General features: G+C 36.1%; 1 protein-coding gene across 3 annotated transcripts in view; it reads right to left on the bottom strand.

The window, feature by feature from the left end:
- The window catches only part of LOC107665886 (vesicle-fusing ATPase-like), a 27,312-nt gene that overhangs the window by 3,294 nt on the left and 3,371 nt on the right, over positions 1-20,647 (bottom strand). For all 3 annotated transcript variants that reach the window (XR_001631611.1, XR_001631612.1, XM_016456948.1), the window contains exons 3-21: positions 20,484-20,583; positions 19,897-19,936; positions 18,474-18,640; positions 18,284-18,391; positions 18,116-18,191; positions 16,239-16,394; positions 11,742-11,941; positions 10,403-10,568; positions 10,224-10,298; positions 9,949-10,136; positions 9,337-9,432; positions 8,816-8,972; positions 7,556-7,689; positions 7,353-7,419; positions 7,048-7,127; positions 5,115-5,249; positions 2,827-2,940; positions 936-991; positions 775-848 (exon numbers count right to left, since the gene is read on the bottom strand). Coding sequence is in view for 1 of the 3 variants with exons in the window: in XM_016456948.1 (XP_016312434.1) it covers positions 818-848; positions 936-991; positions 2,827-2,940; positions 5,115-5,249; positions 7,048-7,127; positions 7,353-7,419; positions 7,556-7,689; positions 8,816-8,972; positions 9,337-9,432; positions 9,949-10,136; positions 10,224-10,298; positions 10,403-10,568; positions 11,742-11,941; positions 16,239-16,394; positions 18,116-18,191; positions 18,284-18,391; positions 18,474-18,640; positions 19,897-19,936; positions 20,484-20,583 (2,146 nt within the window). In the remaining 2 variants the exon portion in view is untranslated. The remainder of the gene's footprint in view (positions 1-774; positions 849-935; positions 992-2,826; positions 2,941-5,114; positions 5,250-7,047; positions 7,128-7,352; positions 7,420-7,555; positions 7,690-8,815; positions 8,973-9,336; positions 9,433-9,948; positions 10,137-10,223; positions 10,299-10,402; positions 10,569-11,741; positions 11,942-16,238; positions 16,395-18,115; positions 18,192-18,283; positions 18,392-18,473; positions 18,641-19,896; positions 19,937-20,483; positions 20,584-20,647) is intronic.

Below are 20,647 nucleotides of genomic sequence, written 5' to 3'. Positions count from 1 at the left end.
ACCCAAAATTTGGGTTAGTCCATATTTGACCCAAAGTTGGGTTGAAACAGCCCAGCATTTTTTAGAGTGTGGAAAGAACACTGAAGAAGGTTTTGTCCTCAGCACTGAGCAGCGAGATGGACCTAAATTGCTCAATGTAATTTATTCCTGTGATGGCAAAGCTGAATTTTCAGAAGCCGTTACGCCAGTCTTCAGTGTCACATGATCCTACAGAAATCATTTTAATATGCAGGTTTTGCAATGTTGAAAACAACTGCTTAAGGGTTTTTTGTTGTTGTTGTGAAAATTGATATTTTTTCAGGACTCTTTGATTAATAGAAAGTTACAAAAAGAATAGCATTTAACATTATAAATTTTACTGTCACTTTTGATCAATCTAATGCATCCTTGCTGAATAAAAGTATTCTTTTTTTTTTTAATCTTTCCCAAAATTTTGAAGGGTTGTTAAAAATAAAAATGCCCTCCACTTCTGAAATATTTTGTGCAAACAGGGAAAATTTTATTTCAACAATCATGTTTTTTTTTTATGTAATTATAATTTTGTTACGAACCATTCAAATCCCAAAGGAAAAAAATTAAGTTCAGCTGAATGCTGAATATTCTGTTGTAATATTACATAAGTTAAATGCATTACGATTGTTATTTGTGATGTTGTCTTTAAGTTTTTCAGTATTTGATAACCTCTAAACTGTGCACAGAGGCTGAAATTACAATATTGAAATACTGACAGTCAAATGTAAAAAGTGAGGTTTGGTAACTACATGTCAGTCCTACCAAAATAGCCTTGGTTTGTCAGGCTACTCCTCTGCACCCGAGACTATATGGCCACATGTTTATCAGAGCCAAACCTGGAGAACATGAACAACATGTTAATGATAGCAATCAATATGATAAAAAAAAAAATCAATTTGAAGCCAACCAAAAAATGGACTTACGCTCCTTCTTCTTTCAGTAGTGCCAAGAACTTGTTAACTCTGTATTCCGTAGGCATCTGAAAAATAAAACAGTAAAATACCCACATGAGAGGTGAAAAATGGAGAATAAAAGTGAAATCAGAAATGAAAAAAACTGGGTTTTATTTTGGCTACGCTGCTGTAAATTCCTTGCAAGCCCCCTTTTCTGGAAAGTTCTGAGATGTTGAAAAGACAAAAACCTTGTCAGCTATGTAAAGCCTGGAGGGTTCGGAGGGGCCCTGAGTCTGTATGTGAGGAGTTGTGAAGGGGCGGCAGTAAATGGCTGTCGGGAAGGGGAAGTGACAAGCCTAGCGATAAATCCGGCACGCTGGCGTACCTATTTCACCTAGGACAGAAAGTGTGATAGACAAGCCAGTCCTTATCCCCTAGCATACTAATTTTGTTTGGTGATGTTTTGAGTGAAATTCCCATAATGGAAAATAAAATAAAACAAAACAGCCCAGATTAATTTTATTGTACCATTAATTTCCTTATGATTTAATGAAATGTCTATGGAAAGATTAATTAAGGAGCTGCACAGGTTTAATCTTAGTCATGAACTAAATTGTGCTGCTAACCTTTCCTTTATAGACTAGAATGTGATTTAAGGACAGAGGAGAGCTCGGAGGAGGGAGACGGCACCAAGGAGAAAAATTAATGAAGGTGTATGCAATAACTTTTCAATTGCCTGGGGCTGTTGGAGAAGTGGAAATTACTGAAAGAATAGAGAGAATGGGAGGAAAACACAGTGTGGCTGTGTGCAGCATGTCCCGGCAGACTCTGTCTCATTCCTCTCTGAGGGGAAACACTCAGCACTGCCACATTACTGCATACCACACCAATTACACAGCATCCAGCACAAACACCACTGCAACTCCAATTATGCCACCACAAAAACAAGTCAACACTAACAAACACGACTGTAATTCTCATTAAACAAGACTAGCAATAATCTAGAACTAACGTCTGAAAATGTACCCAAAAAAAAACACAGAATATTTTCTAAAATAAAGGTTTTCAAAAGACCCAACATTGGCATAATAAAGCACAACAGTCACTGGCAAGTTTTTCAGTGGCCTTGGTTCCAGAAGTATTTTTCCCATTATTTTCTCCGCATGGATTTCAAAAATGTCTTCAATAATAAGTTCTAACCAGCCTTGTAAAAAAATGGTTTTTATATATATTAAAATTGTAAAGCTGTTTTCTATTTTAATTTATTTTAAAATGTAATTTATTCCTGTGATGGCAAAGCGGAATTTTCAGCAGCCATTACTCCAGTCTTCAGTGTCATATGAACCTTTAGAAATCATTTATATATGATTTGGTGCTCAATAAACATTTCTTATTATTATCACTGTTGAAAACAGTTCTGTTACATTTAGAAAACTGTGATAATTTTTTGATGAATAGAAAGTTCAAAAGAACAGTATTTATTTGAAATATATATATATATTTACTTTCCTGCCAAATCAGACTGTTCTCATAAATCCTGTAATAATGTTAGCTGCTTAATACCTTATATATATATATATATATATTTTTTTTTTTTTTAAGGTATTAAGTAGCTAACATTATTGCAGGATTTCTGAGAACAGTCTGTTTTGGCAGGAAAGTGAAAGGCTTCAATCAACTCCAGAAGCAGTCCATATACACCAAATTGCATGCACATGAGGAATATGGAGTTCTGTTTACTTGTGTGTGTGTTTGTGTGTCAAGATAGAAGGCGCATCTGGAGGGGCTTGTTTTCATTATGATGCCATAAAGTAATTAAATTTGACATTGACTCAAACCGCAGATGATTTCGCAGGAAAAGCTGTGACTCAGGGAGTCGTCTAGACAACCCGCAGGGTGAAAAGGTCTTTCTGCGTCTCACCTGCAGTGACATCTCAATGAGCATCTGCAGCTTCTTAATGCCGAGCCACACGGCTTGTCCTTTCACCTTTTTTGCAATAATTGCTCGCTCTTCTTCCTGGAAGCCCCCGAGAAGCTGAACCACACAGAAGAATACAAAAAGTCAGCTGAGGCCTAACAATCAAAAACTATAGAAATTATGAAATGTACATCTAAAATTTAAAGGGACAGCTCACCCAAAAATTTAAATTATATTATCATTTACTCACCTTCATGTCGTTCCAAACCCATATGACATACTTTCTTCTAAAAGATTATTGAGAAATGTTTCAAATATTTTTAGCCATACAATAAAAGTCAATGGAGTCCAAAACAACACTGAACCCCCCACTGACTTTATGGAAAGTGCAACATTTTTTCAAAATATCTTGTTTTCCACAGAAGAAAAAGTCATACAGGTTTTGAACAACGAGAGGGAGTAAAGGATGACAGAACTGACATTTTTGGGTGAACTATCCCTTTACGATTATTTGCTTAATGTTAATGAGTCCCCAGAAACATCTTCAACAAAGTAGATTGCTCCATTCTTTCTTCAAGAACCTTGTTTTTCTGCCCCTCAAACCTATTATAGTGGCACCAAAACATATGTGGACACCTAGTTTCTTGGTTTCAAATGATAATACTAAAGATTTACTATTCGTTATCTGCAATGCAATGAAATATTTTTTTCATGAAAGTGATAGTGTGGTTTAACTCTGTAAAGCCTGACAACAGCCTGAAATAACAGTCAGAAAAATCTATTTTTAAATGGAAAATAATTTTGAACCTTTATATGAAATATAACCTAGAAATGTTTATTTGATACAATAGGTTTTTATTGCCTATATATTGATATAGTGAGTATATGGTTCAATTCCAGAGATATGGGGATCTCAATGCGGCTTCATGTCCAAATTGCTGAAAATTACCCATTTTCAGTGGTCAAAAACCAAATGTGGGTAACTTGGTTTTCATCCACTGAAAATGGGTAAAATTCAACAAATCGGACATTGAGTCGCATTGGACTCCCCATATCTCTGGGATTGAACAATCCTGGACCTTAAAAATTAAGAAATTTAAGAACCAGAATTTAAAATGATATTGATATATCTTTAATATTTCTTGACTTACACAGCACGCAAACATTTGAAAAATAATATTTATGGCACACAGACAGGTCTGTTCTATCCAATTGTTTTGTTTTTTTAAAGAGGGAAACAAGATACATTTCTAGTTTCAATATTATTTGTTCTTCAGACATTTCTATTTAAAAGAAAAAAATGATCAGCTGAATGCAATGTGGCCCACATTTGGTTTTTGACCACTGAAAATGTGTACAATTGAACAACTCAGACATTTCTATTTAAAAGAAAAAAATGATCAGCTGAATGCAAAGTGGCCCACATTTGGTTTTTGACCACTGAAAATGTGTACAATTGAACAATTGACTCCTGGAGCCATATTGAGATTCCAGTATCATTGGAACAAGACCAGATGCAGCCTTAAAAATGAAGATACCAAAAGAAAAGTTTGTTAAAACCCAAAATCTAAAAGGGCATTAAGATATCTCTAATATTTTACAGGCGTGCAAACTTTGGATAATTTTTTTTTTACTTTTTCCCATTTTTCAATGGTCACCATTGGCATACACTGCAACAAAGATGGTTAAAGTCAACAGATTTTACTAATAGATCTACCGATTAGTGTGTGAAAATAACATAATGATGCTGCCACCTTTCTGAAGTCATTTTTATGCCCCTGTAATTTGGCTCCAAATCTCAGGTGAAAGTTGTCATTTTGACCCCCCTCTACAAAATAGTGAATTACTCAGTATCCATTTTTATTTTACGTTTATCTTTCTTCAGAAAAAATATAAACAAAATCAAACATTTGAGCCAGGGATCTTTGGTTGAGTTGACACGGAATGACCCAATACAAAAGTTATTCTTACATTTACTTTATAAAAATCAGTCAAGATTTCACAGCAAAAGACACATGTACCATGACCTAAAGGTGGACATTTTTACAATTATACTGTAAGGCTTTTACTTCCTAAAATAGTATTAACTATCACTCAGATGACGGAAGTCATGTAGTAGATTATGTCCAACAGGTTTTTCAGAAAGTTTTGATTATGTTATGTAGAGGCTTAAAAAATTCATTTATCAAATATGATACACTAGGCTTTATAAGGTTACGTGTTCAGAACCTTTTGGGGCCACTGTACATCTCTTTTATCTCTTAAACTCTTTGTGTTTCTGAGAGCCTCACCTCCAGGGCCTCCATGAGATGTTCTCCTTTAGAGATGTTAGGGATGTGGACTGTAGTGCTGAAAGAGTCCAACATGCCCATCTCCTGCAGAACATCCTTCCTGCTAGTTGTGCCAAGAATCAGCAACTTACGACCCTGCAGAATAAATACAAGCAAACGTGTGTCAAATGATTTATGGTAATACTTTTTAAAACCCTAAAGGTCAAAATTTCTCATTGGAGAACTTTCGAGATGTGCTACTACAGCCGTGCTATGGTGCCTATCTACGTGAAGTAATGAGGTGGGCCATTCCCAGAGGCCCCAGCGAGCAGAGGGGATTATGGGTCGCCCCCTGTGGTGCCCAGTATATGCTAGTGCATGCAGATGAGGTGCCACACAGGCAGCGGGCCTGCCAGGTCCCGGCTCTCTCACAAACCCTTTCTATCAACTCACCCAAGACCCGACTCCCTGCTGAGTGCTGCTCTATACAGTCCTGATCTGGAGGAACAGACCCTCAGCTATTCAAAACACCTTACAAACACAGCACAACACCTATTCCTGCCCGACGTACACACTCACTGCCACCAGGCAGGCCGACACAACAGTAGCTTTTAAGGGGACCTGTACTTGAAAAACACGAATGCAGGAAAACAAAATTGTTTTCAAATTCAACCAAATTATAAATTTATATTCTTGGTTATTAGTTACAGTCAAAAGAATGTTAAAACCATAAGTGTGACTGCTTAGAAAAGTGACAGGATATTTCTTATCAACAAAATCTGAGGTATCCTTTGTGTCCATAGAACAAGTGGTGTGGTACAAGTTACGCACCAAGGTTTAACCAGGGGTTCTCAAACATTTTCCGTAAAAGAAAAATTGGGGTAACCACAGACTCAAAACTTGAAGAAAATGCTCACCAAGGCTGCATTTATTTAATCAAAAACACAGTAAAAACAGTAATGTTGTGAAATATTATTACAACTGTTTTCTATTTGAATATATTTTAAAATGTAATTTATTCCTGTGAATAAATGTCAGCATCATTACTCCAGTCTTCAGTGTCACATGATCCTTCAAAAGTCATTCTAATATGCTGATTTGGTGCTCAGTGGATCATTTCTTATTATTATCACAATTAAAGGTTGTGATGTTTCATATTTTTGTAGACACCATTATACATTTTTTTCAGGATTATTTGATGAATCAAAAGCTCTAATTTGATATAGATTTTTTAACATTATAAATGTCTTCAGTGTCACTTGATCAATTTAATGCATTCTTGCTGAATAAAAATATTACCTTTTTTTTTTTTTTTCAAAAAAATTAAATAAAATAAAAAATCTTACTAAACCCAAATGTTTGAACAGTAGATACATGAAACTGGACTATTTAATTTACACTATGATTTTTGACTGCTGTTTTGCTTTTATTATGTATTTATTATATATGAAATTAACTATCCTGCTGCTTTTAGCCAATATGTTTAAAAGAGTTCACTAGCTAAAAAACAAGTGACTGTCATATAATATGCAATATTAAACAACAGAAACATTTGATCGCATATTAACTTTAGCCCAATGAGTTAATTCATTGTTATGAGTTGACTACCAAATCAACTAATTCAAACTTTTGTCAATAATTGTATTTATTTAGGACCACTAGGAATCCTTCATGGACAACAGTCTGAGAACCACTGGTTTAGGATTATACTTGGGCTTCGAGGTTTTAAAAAAAAAAACTTACATTAAGGGTAAAATAATAAACTATAAAAAAAATAATAACAGCAGACTAAAATAACTCTGATATGTCTATGAACAAAGAACAAATGTAGTGAGTTACTCCATTGCAGTTAGAGTGTCTCTCTTTCGATGGTGTTTACTGGTGAAAAGGAGGTGCTTCCCCCTGTCTGTGGATGGCAGTATTACAGGTCGGTGTGAATGTGCAACTTTCTCACCCGAGGAGGAGGTTTCTTCAATAACACCAGCAGAGCCTGCAGCACCAGGTTAGAGAACCGTGGCCCGATGGGAACAAAATCTGTGGAGTGGAGAAACATCAGAGATGAACTGACAGTATTGGGTAAGTTTGGTATGTAGACAAAGTCAACTAAAACAACAACAAAACCCAGACGAGAAAACATAGGTTCCCTCCGAATCCCTATAAATACTAAATAAATGGGTGCACACAATGAGCACAGAGATTCTTTTGAACGTATTATCAGGTTTGACAGGAAGTGCATCGTCCTCATTGTGACGGACTCACCCAGAAGTCTTTCTATATCGTCCACCACCACACAGCTCAGTTGGGACTTGTAGGCATCCTCAAAGATCTAGAGAGATGAAAACCATAAACCCACTATTAAAGGCCAGCAGCTGAAATATCACATCCATAACATTCCCCATGACAACTGCTTTCAGAACGCACAGATCTCTTATTGTCTTAACCTACAGCGACGAGGTTGCTACCTTTTTGATGGCCTGACATTTGGCGGTCTCTGAATAGCCAATCATTTTGTCTGGAGAACAGATCTTGATGAAGGGGAACTGGGAGTCCTCTGCGATCTTGGCCGCCAGTGCCGTCTTACCACTGTGAGGAGGCCCTGAGGGAGCGGAGAGCATTCACACTCTCAGTCATATCAGATTGCAGCATTATGGAGCATGTTTGCTTGTGTCAACCAGAGAACAAGAGCAGGGAGAAATGCTATTCTCTCAATGTTTGTGTGTACATGTGTGCAACTGTAACTTGTCAAGCTATAAGTTACTCATAAATTTACAGTCAGCTACCCTGCTGAACAGTTAGCTATTTGCTCTTAGATGACATTGACATAATTATGGTTTCAATTTTGCCATCTTCATCCACACACCCTCTCTTAGGGCTAAATACTTCACCAAAAATGAAATCTCAAAATGTATTTGTGAGACCATCAAATCTCAAATGCTGTTATATAATTAAATAAACGTGCAGTTAATTTCAGAGTGAAGTGTGGCACTGTGTTCATTTACATGTTAGCAGCTCATGATCCAGTGTTTTCAGTGTCTCAGAGCAGCTTGGTTCACAGTAAATACTGCATCTATTCTTAGTTAAGGTCTTTTAAAATGTGCATTTAGGAACAATAGGCAACACTCATTTACCAGATTTGTAACAAGAAGCATTTAACAGAAATATTAACATTTTAATTTTACAGTTATACTGTAAAATAAAATCATTACTGTTATTTTTCTTAAAGGGATAATTCCCCCAAAAATGAAAACTACCCCATGATTTACTCACCCTCAAGCCATCCTAGGTGTATATGACTTTCTTCTTTCAGACGAATATAATTGGAGTTACATTAAAAAATGTCTGGGATCTTCCAAGCTTTATAATGGCAGTGAATTGTGGTCGAGATTTTGAAGCAAAATAAAGTGCATCCATCCATCATAAAAAGGGGGCTCCGGGGGGTTAATAAAGGCCTTCTGAAGTGAATTGATGTTTGTGTAAGAAAAATATCCATATTTAAAACTTTAATCTTCTGCTAACTGTCATAACTGTCACTGGTAATTTTAATTTTTTGGGTGAACTACCACTTTAAATATTCAATTTTTATTTTTATAGTGAAATAGTATTATTACAATAGTAATGCTTGTTATATTGCAATAGTAATACAATAGTAATACTAGTTGCACCTAACGCTGTATTAGCGTATGTCTATTTATACGTCTGTAAAGTTTGTGTGTAAGACTTGCCCTCTAAAAGCACAGTTACTAGCGGTGTGCGTTCACTGTTCTTGGTCTGTTGCACCAAAAGTTCTCCATCTCCCAGTATGTCAGACACAGCATTGCTCCATTTCACAATACCATTCATGATGTAACTAGAGTAATCCTCCTGATTAGTGCCAAAAGCCTTTACAGAAAAAAAAACAGAGAGAATTGCATTAAATATTAAAGCAATACATTACTTTATTCAGTGCTAAAATTATCAATATTGATACTGCATAATAATTTGACATTTTTTCTGTAAATTCAAGTTCAGGAGGCCCATTCACACAGTGTAGAATGCACAAAATAATTCATAGAACATTACTTTACATGTTGCATGAAAATAATAACCTCCTCAAGTCTAAGTGGGCGGTTCTTTGCCAAAATGAACTGCAATGTGGGCCAGACTTAATGTTGATAGTGAAGTTTGGCTGCATGAGATCTAATCAGTGGATTTGGATTCAACATATTATGCAAACTGAATCCACAATAATGAAGAGTGGACTTACAGGCTTGATGTCATTATTCAGAGAGGCCAAGAAATCACTCCTGCTGACTTCTAGCATCTGAGCTTTCTCTGTGTCCACCTCCACCTTAGTACTGGCCTACAGGAGCAAAAACACACAGACGGATCCTCAAACTCATCCACTTAATCAAAATTAAAGGTCTAGTAGCGAGAGAACCAGTGTAAGCTCCATCAAATATGGGAGCATTATGTGTCAACACCATCAAATATGGGCATGTGTGAGCCACACACACACACACACACACACACACACACACGTTTTGTCTGGCTATACACAGATATCCATAGGCTTCTAAAATGCTTCTAAAAACTTATTTTCAAATAAAGCAAGATTTAATTGGTTAACAATTCACTACCTCAAGCATTGAAACAATCTTTTCTTGTATTCACATAAAAACCACACCATTTAGATGGTATTCAAATGTGTAACACAACATTGCTGTAATCTGAGGTAAACGGCATTTTATTTGTATAATAAACCAATTTTGTAACTTGAGATAAGTTCCAACCAGAGTTCAGAACTGATTTTGTTTAAATCAACCATAATTAGTTATGACTGTGGTGTTGCATTGTGGATGAGATGATGAGATCAGACCTTGATGTGACGGTTCATGGCAGTCGACTGGGCTGCTCGCACAAGCCCTTCCAGCTCTGCTCCGCTGTAGTTCTTGGTATCAACAGCCAGCTCCTTTATGTCAACATCTTTGGCCAGCATGTTTGACTGCTTCATTTTTGCTGTGTGGATATTCAGGATCTGAACACGGCCCGTCTCGTCAGGCAAGCCTGGAGAAGGATGATTAAACAGCTGTTTAGGCTACCTCGAATATGCGACCTATTGAAAAGGGCCATGATGGCTAATGTAGCTCTCACCAATCTCCATTTTGACCTCCAGTCTACCCGGCCTCAAGAGGGCTTCATCGATCAGGTCAGGCCTGTTGGTCATTCCTTAAATAAAGTATGATTTAATAATGAAAACAAAGCCAAATCAATGAACAAAAGATGAAGCATGATCATTCTTTATGCTGGCTGATCTCACAGGAAGTTCTCACCAATGACCAGGATGTTGTTGAGCTGCTCTACACCATCGATCTTAGACAGTAGCTGGTTGACTACAGTGTCGTGGACCCCAGTGCTGCCCGCCATGCTGCCACGTTGTTTACAGATTGCATCGATTTCGTCAAATATGATGATGTGCAGTCCACTGTTGGCCCCCAACTTCAAACGCCAAAATAGAGAAAAATAATTATAGCAGGGCAGCCATAATTTCAAAACTGTCATATAAAGGTTCACTTGTAATATTAATATATAATATTATTAAAGGTTTCTGTGACTTAAAAATGACAAATTAAAAGACAAGTAACCACTACTTTACAGTTTTAGTTAGTAGCCAAGACCTTGTGAACATTTCTACATTTCATTTTCTTTTAACTGTTATGTTTTTCATAAAATATTTAATTTAATTTCAGCTTTATTTAAATTAATGAAAATATTTTTAGTTTGTTTTAGGTAACAGTAAAACCACAAAATAGCATGTAATAATATAATATAATATAATATAATATAATAGGCCATTTAGTAGCAGACTAGATAGCCTCAAAGGAAAATAAAATGTCAGGTTTTCTAATTTTGTTTGAATGTGGTCTTAAAAACTTCTGCATATAGTTCTCTTGAGCTCCCTGCTTAAATGCCAGGTTGGTGAATGGACCGCGACTGTATAAACTCTGTGACAATGGCCCACAATTAAGAGTTATCTTCTTCATCTTGGAGGCTGTCAGAGGCTAGGTCGTAACATTTAGCACAGGTGGGAGGCCAGTATGAGTGTGCATGGCCTCCCGTGAGTCAGGGTGAGGGGGTAGAGATAGCTGGACACTCTCATTAAGAGGTGAGGAGTGAGCTTTTCAATGTCATGTAGTCACACAGTCTACCAACACAACATCACACTCAAGCACGGCCAGAACCAGCAGTTCGCTGCCAACACTTCATGATATATCACCTTCGGAAAAAAAACAAACTATGATAATGTTTCTAAGCAAACACTAGGCTATTTACAGTAATTCAGTAAGTATATTTCAGCAATTTGGAGTTATTTGTAGAGCTGTTGGAGGACCCAAAACTGGGAACAGCATCCTTTGTGCAAACCAAAGTTTGTCTGCCATGATTTTTTTTAACTGTTGACAGAGCAACCTTTCTTTAAAGTGTCAGATATCGGTGGGTTCCGTCACAGAGCCAGATGAATGTAAGGTTGTGCAAAACATCCATATGGCCTTTCTAAGATAACAGTGATTTGTGAAGTGCATGAAAGAATGGAGGTTTTTCCTAAGTGTGTAATGTTTAATAATTTGCATGAAACGCCATTTTTTTCCTTCATCCTTTTTCCTGGTTTCTTACCCTCTTCTGTTCCTCCTCGGCATCAGCAAACAGCTTTCTGATGTTGGCCTCTGACTCGCCCACATATTTGTTCAGAATCTCTGGCCCGTTGACCACCTTCGGCTCTCTGGCATTCAGCATCTTACCAATCTGACGTGCCATCAGCGTTTTACCACAGCCGGGTGGCCCAAACAACAAGATCCCCTTCACGTGTTTACAGCCTGCGGAAAGAGAAAGGGATTGTGGGTGTAAAGTCAAAACCGGAGGATATGAAACATAAGACGTCACAAAATGGTTTAAGCATCAATGACTTCCTTTAAAGGAGTGCCCACAATAAATAAAAAGAAAAATCTTTTAACAAACTAGTTGAAAACATGTGGCAAACTCTTAAAAATGTGTTCATGTTGGTTTTATATGGTTTAGAAACTACTTGAAAAATATTTTTAACAAGAGTTTCAATCTAATGAAAAATGTCATGTGGTATAACCAAGTACAAAAATCAACACACACTTTTTCCTTACACCTTGAATACATGTGAGTGTACACAACTTAATCATAAATTATCAAAAAAAATAAAAAGTATATATATTTGCATGCATGTTGGTTAGATTACTGTTAATGTTTTTTTTAAAGAAGTATCTTATGCTCACCAAATCTGCATTTATTTGATGAAAAACACAGTAAAACCAGTGATATTGTGAAATATTATTACAATTTAAAATAAACACTTTCTATTTTAAATTATTTTAAAATGAAATCTATTCCTGTGATGCAAAGCTGTATTTTCAGCATCATTACTCCAGTCTTCAGTGTCACATGATCTTTTAGAAATCATTCTAATATGCTGATGTGGTGCTCGAGAAACAATCGTCATTATTATCAGTGTTGACAGTACCGTTAAATATTTTTGTGGAAAACATTTTTTCCAGGATTCTTCGACAAATATGAAGTTGAAAAAAACAGTATTTATTTGAAATAGAAATCTTACATAACATAAAAAATGTATTTACTGTCACTTTTTTATCAATTTAATACATCCTTGCTGGAAAAAAAAATTCTTATTCCATATATAATATAAACCCACACACAAAAAGTATGGGCAAGTGTCTAATACAACTGTTTTCAAAGAAGCACATCCAGGGGTCTTTTTGACCAGCAATGGCATTTCTCAGACAAGAGCCCTGTTTTTGGTTAACAACATCTGCTGGCTGCCATTTGGAAAGAGCGGGAAGGCTGGAGATAACCAGCAGGCCTGAGATGAGAATCAGCATGGCCATTTACACCTGATGACAGACTCAGGTTGAGGGAGGGCAGGCGTCCAGACTTTTCACGGAGGAGAAGAACGAGGCCATGGCTGGGCAGACTAAAATTACCTTTAGTTGGTGGGAGTTTTGGGAGAAACTGGGTATATTGGTGTAAACTCCCACCCAAGCGCTATCAGACAATAACATACTCAGACACACACCCGCACCTTCCTTCAGCACCTGGGCTCCAAAACCAACCCCAATTAGGTGCTCACCTTTGTGCTATCATGACCCGCCATCTCATTAGAGCAGCCAGCTGCCTGAGCCAGAGGCCGATTCCTGCAGCCATCACACCACAAAGGTCATCCCTCGCTCTCTCTCGCACTCACACTGCACTCTGAAGGCTGTGTGTGTGTGTATACATGATCAAGACATCTGGCAGCTTACAGGAATAATAAAAGCATTTTCCTCTACAGGGTTCATCAAAACACTCTCTAAACTGTGAACTGATTTACATTGAAAATGAACAGTTGTGAAGGGCATACAAGAAAACCTAATTTGAAAGGTACCAAAAAAACATAAAAAGAGAATCAAATCTATACTAGGCTGTTGGTAGGTGGTTTCTAGACCGTTCGTAGGTACTTAATAGGGCGTTCAAGGTGGTTGCTAGGCAGCTCGTGGACATTTTTTAGGGTGTTGTAGTAAGTGCTTGCTATGGTGTTGAGGGTGACTAACCCGTTCATAGGTGCTTGGTACAATATTCAGGGTGGTTGCTACTTGCTAGGCTGTTGGTAGGTGCTTGATAAAGCCAATTCATACTGCACCAACAGATGCTGACAAACAGCAATAGAAACATTCGTTGGGTTTTGTCGGATCAGTGTGTTTACCATGTCAGCGTCTGTCGCCATTGGTTGGCGCTTGTTTTCACTGACTGAACATGTTGAATCAGTGTTTGTAGAGTCTTGGAACATCTGAGAAGTGGCATACTTTAGTTGGTCAGCTGTTGCCATTGGCCTACATCTGTTGGTGGAGAATGAATTGGCCTTTACGGTAGACTTGGTAGGCTGTTCATATGTGCTTTATTAGGGTGTTCTGAGTGGTTGATAGGCCTCTGTTGCTAAGCATTTGGTAGGTAGCTGTTAGGGTGTACTGGGTGGTTTCTAGGTCTTTGGTAGGTGTTTAATACGGTGTTTGGGGTGGTTGCTAGGTTGCTGGTAGATGGTTGCTAGAGTATCCTGGGTTTGTTCAAATTCTTACATCTTAAAAATGAGCAACAGTAATAGTGATGCTTGATTTAGCATTCTTGTGCACAGTTTGGCAAGTGCAGAACATTATAACGTGATAATTAAACCACAAACTGAGTGTTAACAGTTACGATAAACCAACTGAAACCACATGTACACAAAAACCACAGACTTTCTGTGGCCTTAGAAAAGATGGATTGTGTAAGCTGAAATATTTAGCAAAAGTTTTATTAGAAATTAAACAACTAAGCGACACAAAAAAATAAGTCTAATTTCAGAGTAACAAAAAGTTCAAGTTCAACAGTACACACAACTGCTTTATGAGAAGTCCAAAACACAATCAAATATCTTCTTAGTCCAAATAAAAGGTTTTATACAAAGTTCTTGGTGTATGTACACCACAACTGCATCAGTACAGTAGACAAATGTCAAGAGCGTATTGTTGTAGCACGAAAGTACATTAATATAATGTACATTAACATAACAGTGCTGTAAAGTTAGTTTTAGGTTTGATATTCGCTGCATATTCCCCTAGGCTGCTTTAGGAACAGTCTGCCAATTCCACTCACAGTGCAAAACGAAGTAAAAAAATTAATTCAAATTAATGTTTAAAGAGTTATAGTACATGCCTAGTGAGCACACAGACTTATTTTGTGAATACCTCCTTCGCTGTACTTACAGTACACGAATAAGTTGATGAAAATAATTACAGTAATTCACAAAAAAGGGTTTTTCTCATATTCCAAACGTTGTAGTAGGTTCCTGGTGGCCAGATTGACTTACTACAGCTGAAATTTTGCCAATACCTCCCCTACTGTACATACAGTATACAAATATTTTCATGTAAATAATTACACTGATTCACCAAAAGGGTTTTCATATTCCAAAGGCTGTATTAGTTCCTAGTGGCCAGCCAGACTGACTTACGTTTAGTCGAGGAGTGAAAAGAATAAATTTCTAGCGCAAATGCACAGAGAGAATTATGAGTGCACAGGACACAGTTTGAGCGCGGACACACGCACGCTTTCAGCGAGAAGAGAGATTCGTGATTGCAACGGACATGTTTTAAGTGTCTGATTTTGTGCGAGAGCAAAGGAAATCGGCATGCTCATGTATTATTTTGAAGTACTTTCGCGCTACAACAATGCGCTCTCGACATTTGTCAGTAAAATAACGCCATACAGTACAGGTTATGTTGTGTGGAAAGCCAATATATGGAGATGGTTTGGCTATGCATTATGCTAATTTTTAACTGTGACATGCGCTTCCTCATTCAGGATTCATCAACATGAGCACCTGTTGAGCATCTGTATGAAACTCTGTGTGAGAACATTTTTTAGTCACAAGTAAGAACACTTGTTCGCAATTATTAGCCAAAGACACCCAGTGTCTAAAAGCTGAGAACGGGATGCTTCAACTGCAAATGATTAGAATACTTTCGCTGCAGGAGTCAATCTGATGGGAATTTGTCTGCTGGATAGCATCTTTAACAACTGTTTATCTGTTTAATGGGTGAATGTAAATCATACACACACAATCAGACTGCAGTCTGACAATACAATTCAAACTAGGCTTTTGACCGTGAGCCAGAGGCAAAGAAGAACACAACATAAGGATGTTTTTTCTAACTGAGCTATTCTCTCATTTATGGTTAGGATGAGGTGCTGGGAGGGTCTGAGAGCTGTATGTCCAATATTTAGCTGCTCTTATTTATTTTGGCTTTGTCCTCTGTCTCTCAATCTGCATGTTTCATGTTGCCCACAACATGCTGTGCCTCTGCCTCACTGGCCACTTGTATTGAGAGGGATGTAAAAAAAGAGCGAGATACATGTCTTTCCAAGAGAGAGACAAGGGCGTCATGCCCTTTTTTTGTTTTTTGAGGCAGCACTAGTGGTGGTCCTGGCTTACTTGGTACCCAAAGTGAGCAATTGAGCTAACACAAGAAGTTAGTTGCTTAGAAAGTAAATACGATCTTTATCATAGCTGTACAGTTTTCGCTTCAAAGTGGCAGAAGGAGAGAAAAGACTCACCCATCTGCTCCACTATGTCTGGAGGAAAGACTCGCGAGGCGAAGGCCCGACGGAAGATGTCTGAGAACTCCTTGTCTAGGCCTCCAATGCCCATGCGCTCAAAGTTCCAGTCTGGGTTGATGATGGACTGCCGAGAACCTCTGGTCTTTGCTTTTCCTGGAGAAAAATGACCAAAAACAGACTGCTGAGGTTTTCCAAGGTTATACAACATGTCAAATATTAAGGGATGTAAAAAACATTTTAGTAGAGATAACAATTAAGTAAGGTAGATGAGGTAAAACCACGTGTGTTCTGACTGCCATCTAGTGGTTAAGTTTGGTTTTTACACTATTTGAAGCATATGAATTTAATTTAATTTAATTTAATTTAATTTAATTTAATTTAATTTAAACCACTGATTGAGTCATTGGACAACACATAACTCAAATAAAAGTTTATGTACAGAGGAATTATTTTGGATTAATCTGTTACACACGTGCTTTAACTGTTGTTCACAAAATGTGTTTTTCACTTCCTATCACTCAATCTAGTTTAACACCGTGAGATAAAAAATGTGGACTGTCAAATAATAATACAAATTTTAAAAAATTTAATATGTGATTAAGAATGAATTACCAATTCAGGATACTTTCAAATTGATTTTTTGATCTATTACTCTTAACAGTCAGACAGAAAATCTTTTGACAATATGGTGTTGAAAAAAAAAAAAAATTTAAGCAAGTTCACCCTCAAGTTGTTCCAAACCTGTATGAGTTTCTTTCTTCTGTTGAGCACAAAAGAAGAAATTTTGAAGAATGTTGGCAACTAAACAGTTTACGGTAGCCACTGACTTCCACTATAGAATTCGATGGCTACCATCAACTGTTTGGTTTCCAGCATTCTTCAAAATATCGTCTTTTGTGCTCAACAGAAGAAAGAATCTCATACAGGTTTGGAATGACATGAAAGTGAGTAAATGATGACAGAATGTTCATTTTTGGCTGAACTATCCCTGTAAATGCAGAAGCCATTCTGTTTTTCTGACATGGCTAACTACTAATAGGAACTATTTAAAATAAGGGAAATCATAAAATTAAGCAGACATAAAATCATTTAAATCACTTAAAATCATTTAATTCATTTTTTTTATTATTTTAAAGAAACTAATTACATTAAGTCAGTTTAATTAATTTAACTTTTTAATAAAAACTCTCAAACTAAATTAGAATCATGTGTATCCTGCAAGCAAAATGGCTCAGCTCAGAAAAGCACCAAATACAGGACATTGAAAAAAAAAATATATATATATATACTGAAAACAAATATATCAATGGAAAAGAAAACCTATATTTATATTTTAAGGGATAAATATAAGATTTATGGCAGAGTTTACAAGCCTTTTAAACTGTTCTTAAAACACTGTGGAGTTGGTGATATAGAGGTGGTAGTGAATGTTCATGTAAGGTAATGAAAAGTTTTTTACTTTCTGTTGAATGTGCGTGCAGTTTAACTAAACTCATTTTGTAATTCTGATCATTCTAATTAAATATTTGCATAAAATTACATTTCAGTGATTTATAAGTACTAACATTGCTAACTTTAAGTAAAAGCATGTGACAGGTTTCATCCCAACTCACAAGAATTTGTGACCTACCTAGTATCAAGTTAGCTGTGACAAGTTCACTAGAGCTAAAAACAAAACAAAAATAAAAAAAAGACTAAATATATTTGTCAGCAGCTGACAATGTTGGATTAACCACGCCAGATCTTTAGGTTAATAAGTCTTGACTAAATAATGTAAATGCTGTATCATAAAGTATTCAGAAGACTCAGAAGATACACATATTGTGTATATCAGAGCCACAAAGGAGGTGTGTGTTTCCCAGTTAAACACTAACCAATCAAATTGATAGATGAGCTCTCAGCTTTCTCAAAAATCACCTGACAGTTGCCATGCAACAGACCAATCTCAATCTGAAAAAGAAAAATGGAAAAAAACATATTAAAGTCATATCTCTATTAACCCATGAATCAGCATGATTTGAGAGTAAGCAGCAACAAGCTACCTTCTGCTTTTTGCTAGAGCTTTGCTCGCCTCTAAGGATACTGGGATCCATGGCCTCGATATCTTTTATGACCAGTGCAAAAAGCTTGTCAAAGCAGCTGAAGACAAACTGTCAGGAAGACAATACAGGCTTAATGTGCAACTATGCCCACACTATATAAAAGTTCTCAGACCTTATTAAGGGTGGGTACCTGCTGGCCCACACTAAAGGCCTGTGCGGTAAAACACTGGATAAATTCAATGGCCATTTTATCAGAGTCGTAAGGGTTGCTGTCTACGCTCTTCTTCTGGAGGAAGTCGATCTCTAGCGTCATGGTTCCCACATACTGTCTCGATGGGTCAAAGCTGTAGACACTCACTGCAAACAAGACAACAAAGACAAGTGGAGAATAAGACAACGGTCACTGTTGAAATATACTATAGATGTTAGTCAAGGTAGACGACATATTTAATATGGCATGAATGAAAATAAGATTTTGTGTGAAATATGTCTTTCCAAAACACTTCAATAGGACGAAACTTGCACTAAGAATTTGTAATACTACTCCCTATAAATGTCCACATACACTACTGTTCAAAATTTTGGCATTAGAAAAAGAAAAAAAATTTTTTATTAATATTTCTATTCTCCAAGGACACAAACAAATGCAAATACATTTTTGCACTTTCTATTCATCAAACAATCCTGAAATATACCACAAGAATATTAAACAGCACAACTGTTTTCAACATTAATAATAAGAAGGAATGCTTCTTGAAATCCAAACTGGCATTTCAGGATGATTTCTGAAGGATCATGTCACACTAAAGACTGGAGTAATGGCTGCTGAAAATTCAGCTTTGCAGTTAGAAATAAATTACATTTTAATATACATCAAATTAGAAAACAGACATTTAAAAATTTTATTAATTTATTTATATTTTTACAATATTACTTTTTAATGTATTTTTGATCAAATAAATGCAGCTGTGGTGAGCACAAGAGACTTATTTCAAAAACATATATACATATATATAAAATATATATTTTATGTATATATGTGTGTGTATATATATATATATATATATATATATAATGCTATATGCATTTTTACAATATTACTTTTTAATGTATTTTTGATCAAATAAATGCAGCTGTGGTGAGCACAAGAGACTTATTTCAAAAACATATATACATATATATAAAATATATATTTTATGTATATATGTGTGTGTATATATATATATATATATATATATATTAGGCTACATGCATTTTTTTTTTTTTTTTTAGAACTTATCTACATTTGTGTATTTCTTGGGGTGACTTACATATTAATTAAAGTCTCTACATTTTTTTAGCTAAATTAACTGATAATGGTTTCAACTGAAAACTACATTTTCAGAAATTGAATTCTTAACTAAAAATCTCCAAAAATGTATTATTTTCCACTAGCTCCATCTATTGTCCTTCCATCTCTCTCCAACCCAACCAAAGTTTTATCACACTACATTATAATCAATAATTTCACAGCAAACGCAGGAAACAAACTCCCTGTGTTATTGCACTATTAGTTTGCAGCCAATCAAATTCGGTGTAGTTTAGTAATTAGTCATGTGAAACGGTACACATACCTTCAACATCCTGGTTTAGAGAGAGTCCAGCCCATTTCCTCTATGACACAGAGAGCATATCAATAAGTTTCTATTTTTCATAACGAGTTTCTATCTTTATAATTTAAACTATATGTTTTTTAGCATATTACCAGCCACACAATTATTATACAGTTATTATTTGGAAGATCCTACTGCAAAAAAAACGACAATGCATTTGTACAACTTTCTCTTGTTAGATGGTCTTACTGTAGAGCACACTAACAACGAAATGTGTACTTTTCTCTAGTTGTGTTTCAATTCTTGGTCTCTTGTTGATAAAATATTACATCATGCCATAAAATAAGACCACTGTGAGAACGTTACTGTAGTACCTGAGAAGTCTTGCTGCTGTCATGTTAACAGATGAACGAGAAGCAGGCAAAAACAATGCAAGACATTAAGAAATAAGCATGCTGACAACAACAGTACATTATTGTACATCTGCATACTAATGCAGTTCACAAGGCAGAAGGCATAAAGATGGTTACATAAAAACATATTCAGAGTATATCGTATGTCATGAGACGTTAGAGAAGCCTTTGTGGAATGATGACACAAACTTGTACCTGAGGTAGACTGAAGGCAATGGTTCCCGGCACCACGCTTGGGTGGGTTTTCACCGTGAACACAAACTTCTGAGTGGGTGTGGTTTTAATGGTCAAATGTCTAGAAAGAATTAAAAAATAAATAAATAAATAAATTTAAAAAAAAATATATATATATAAATATA

Source organism: Sinocyclocheilus anshuiensis, unplaced genomic scaffold, assembly GCF_001515605.1.
Source record: "Sinocyclocheilus anshuiensis isolate Anshui unplaced genomic scaffold, SAMN03320099.WGS_v1.1 scaffold647, whole genome shotgun sequence".
Lineage (NCBI taxonomy): Eukaryota > Metazoa > Chordata > Actinopteri > Cypriniformes > Cyprinidae > Sinocyclocheilus > Sinocyclocheilus anshuiensis.
The sequence above is the reverse complement of the archived record's forward strand: the minus strand, read 5'-3'. Positions and strand labels throughout refer to the sequence as shown.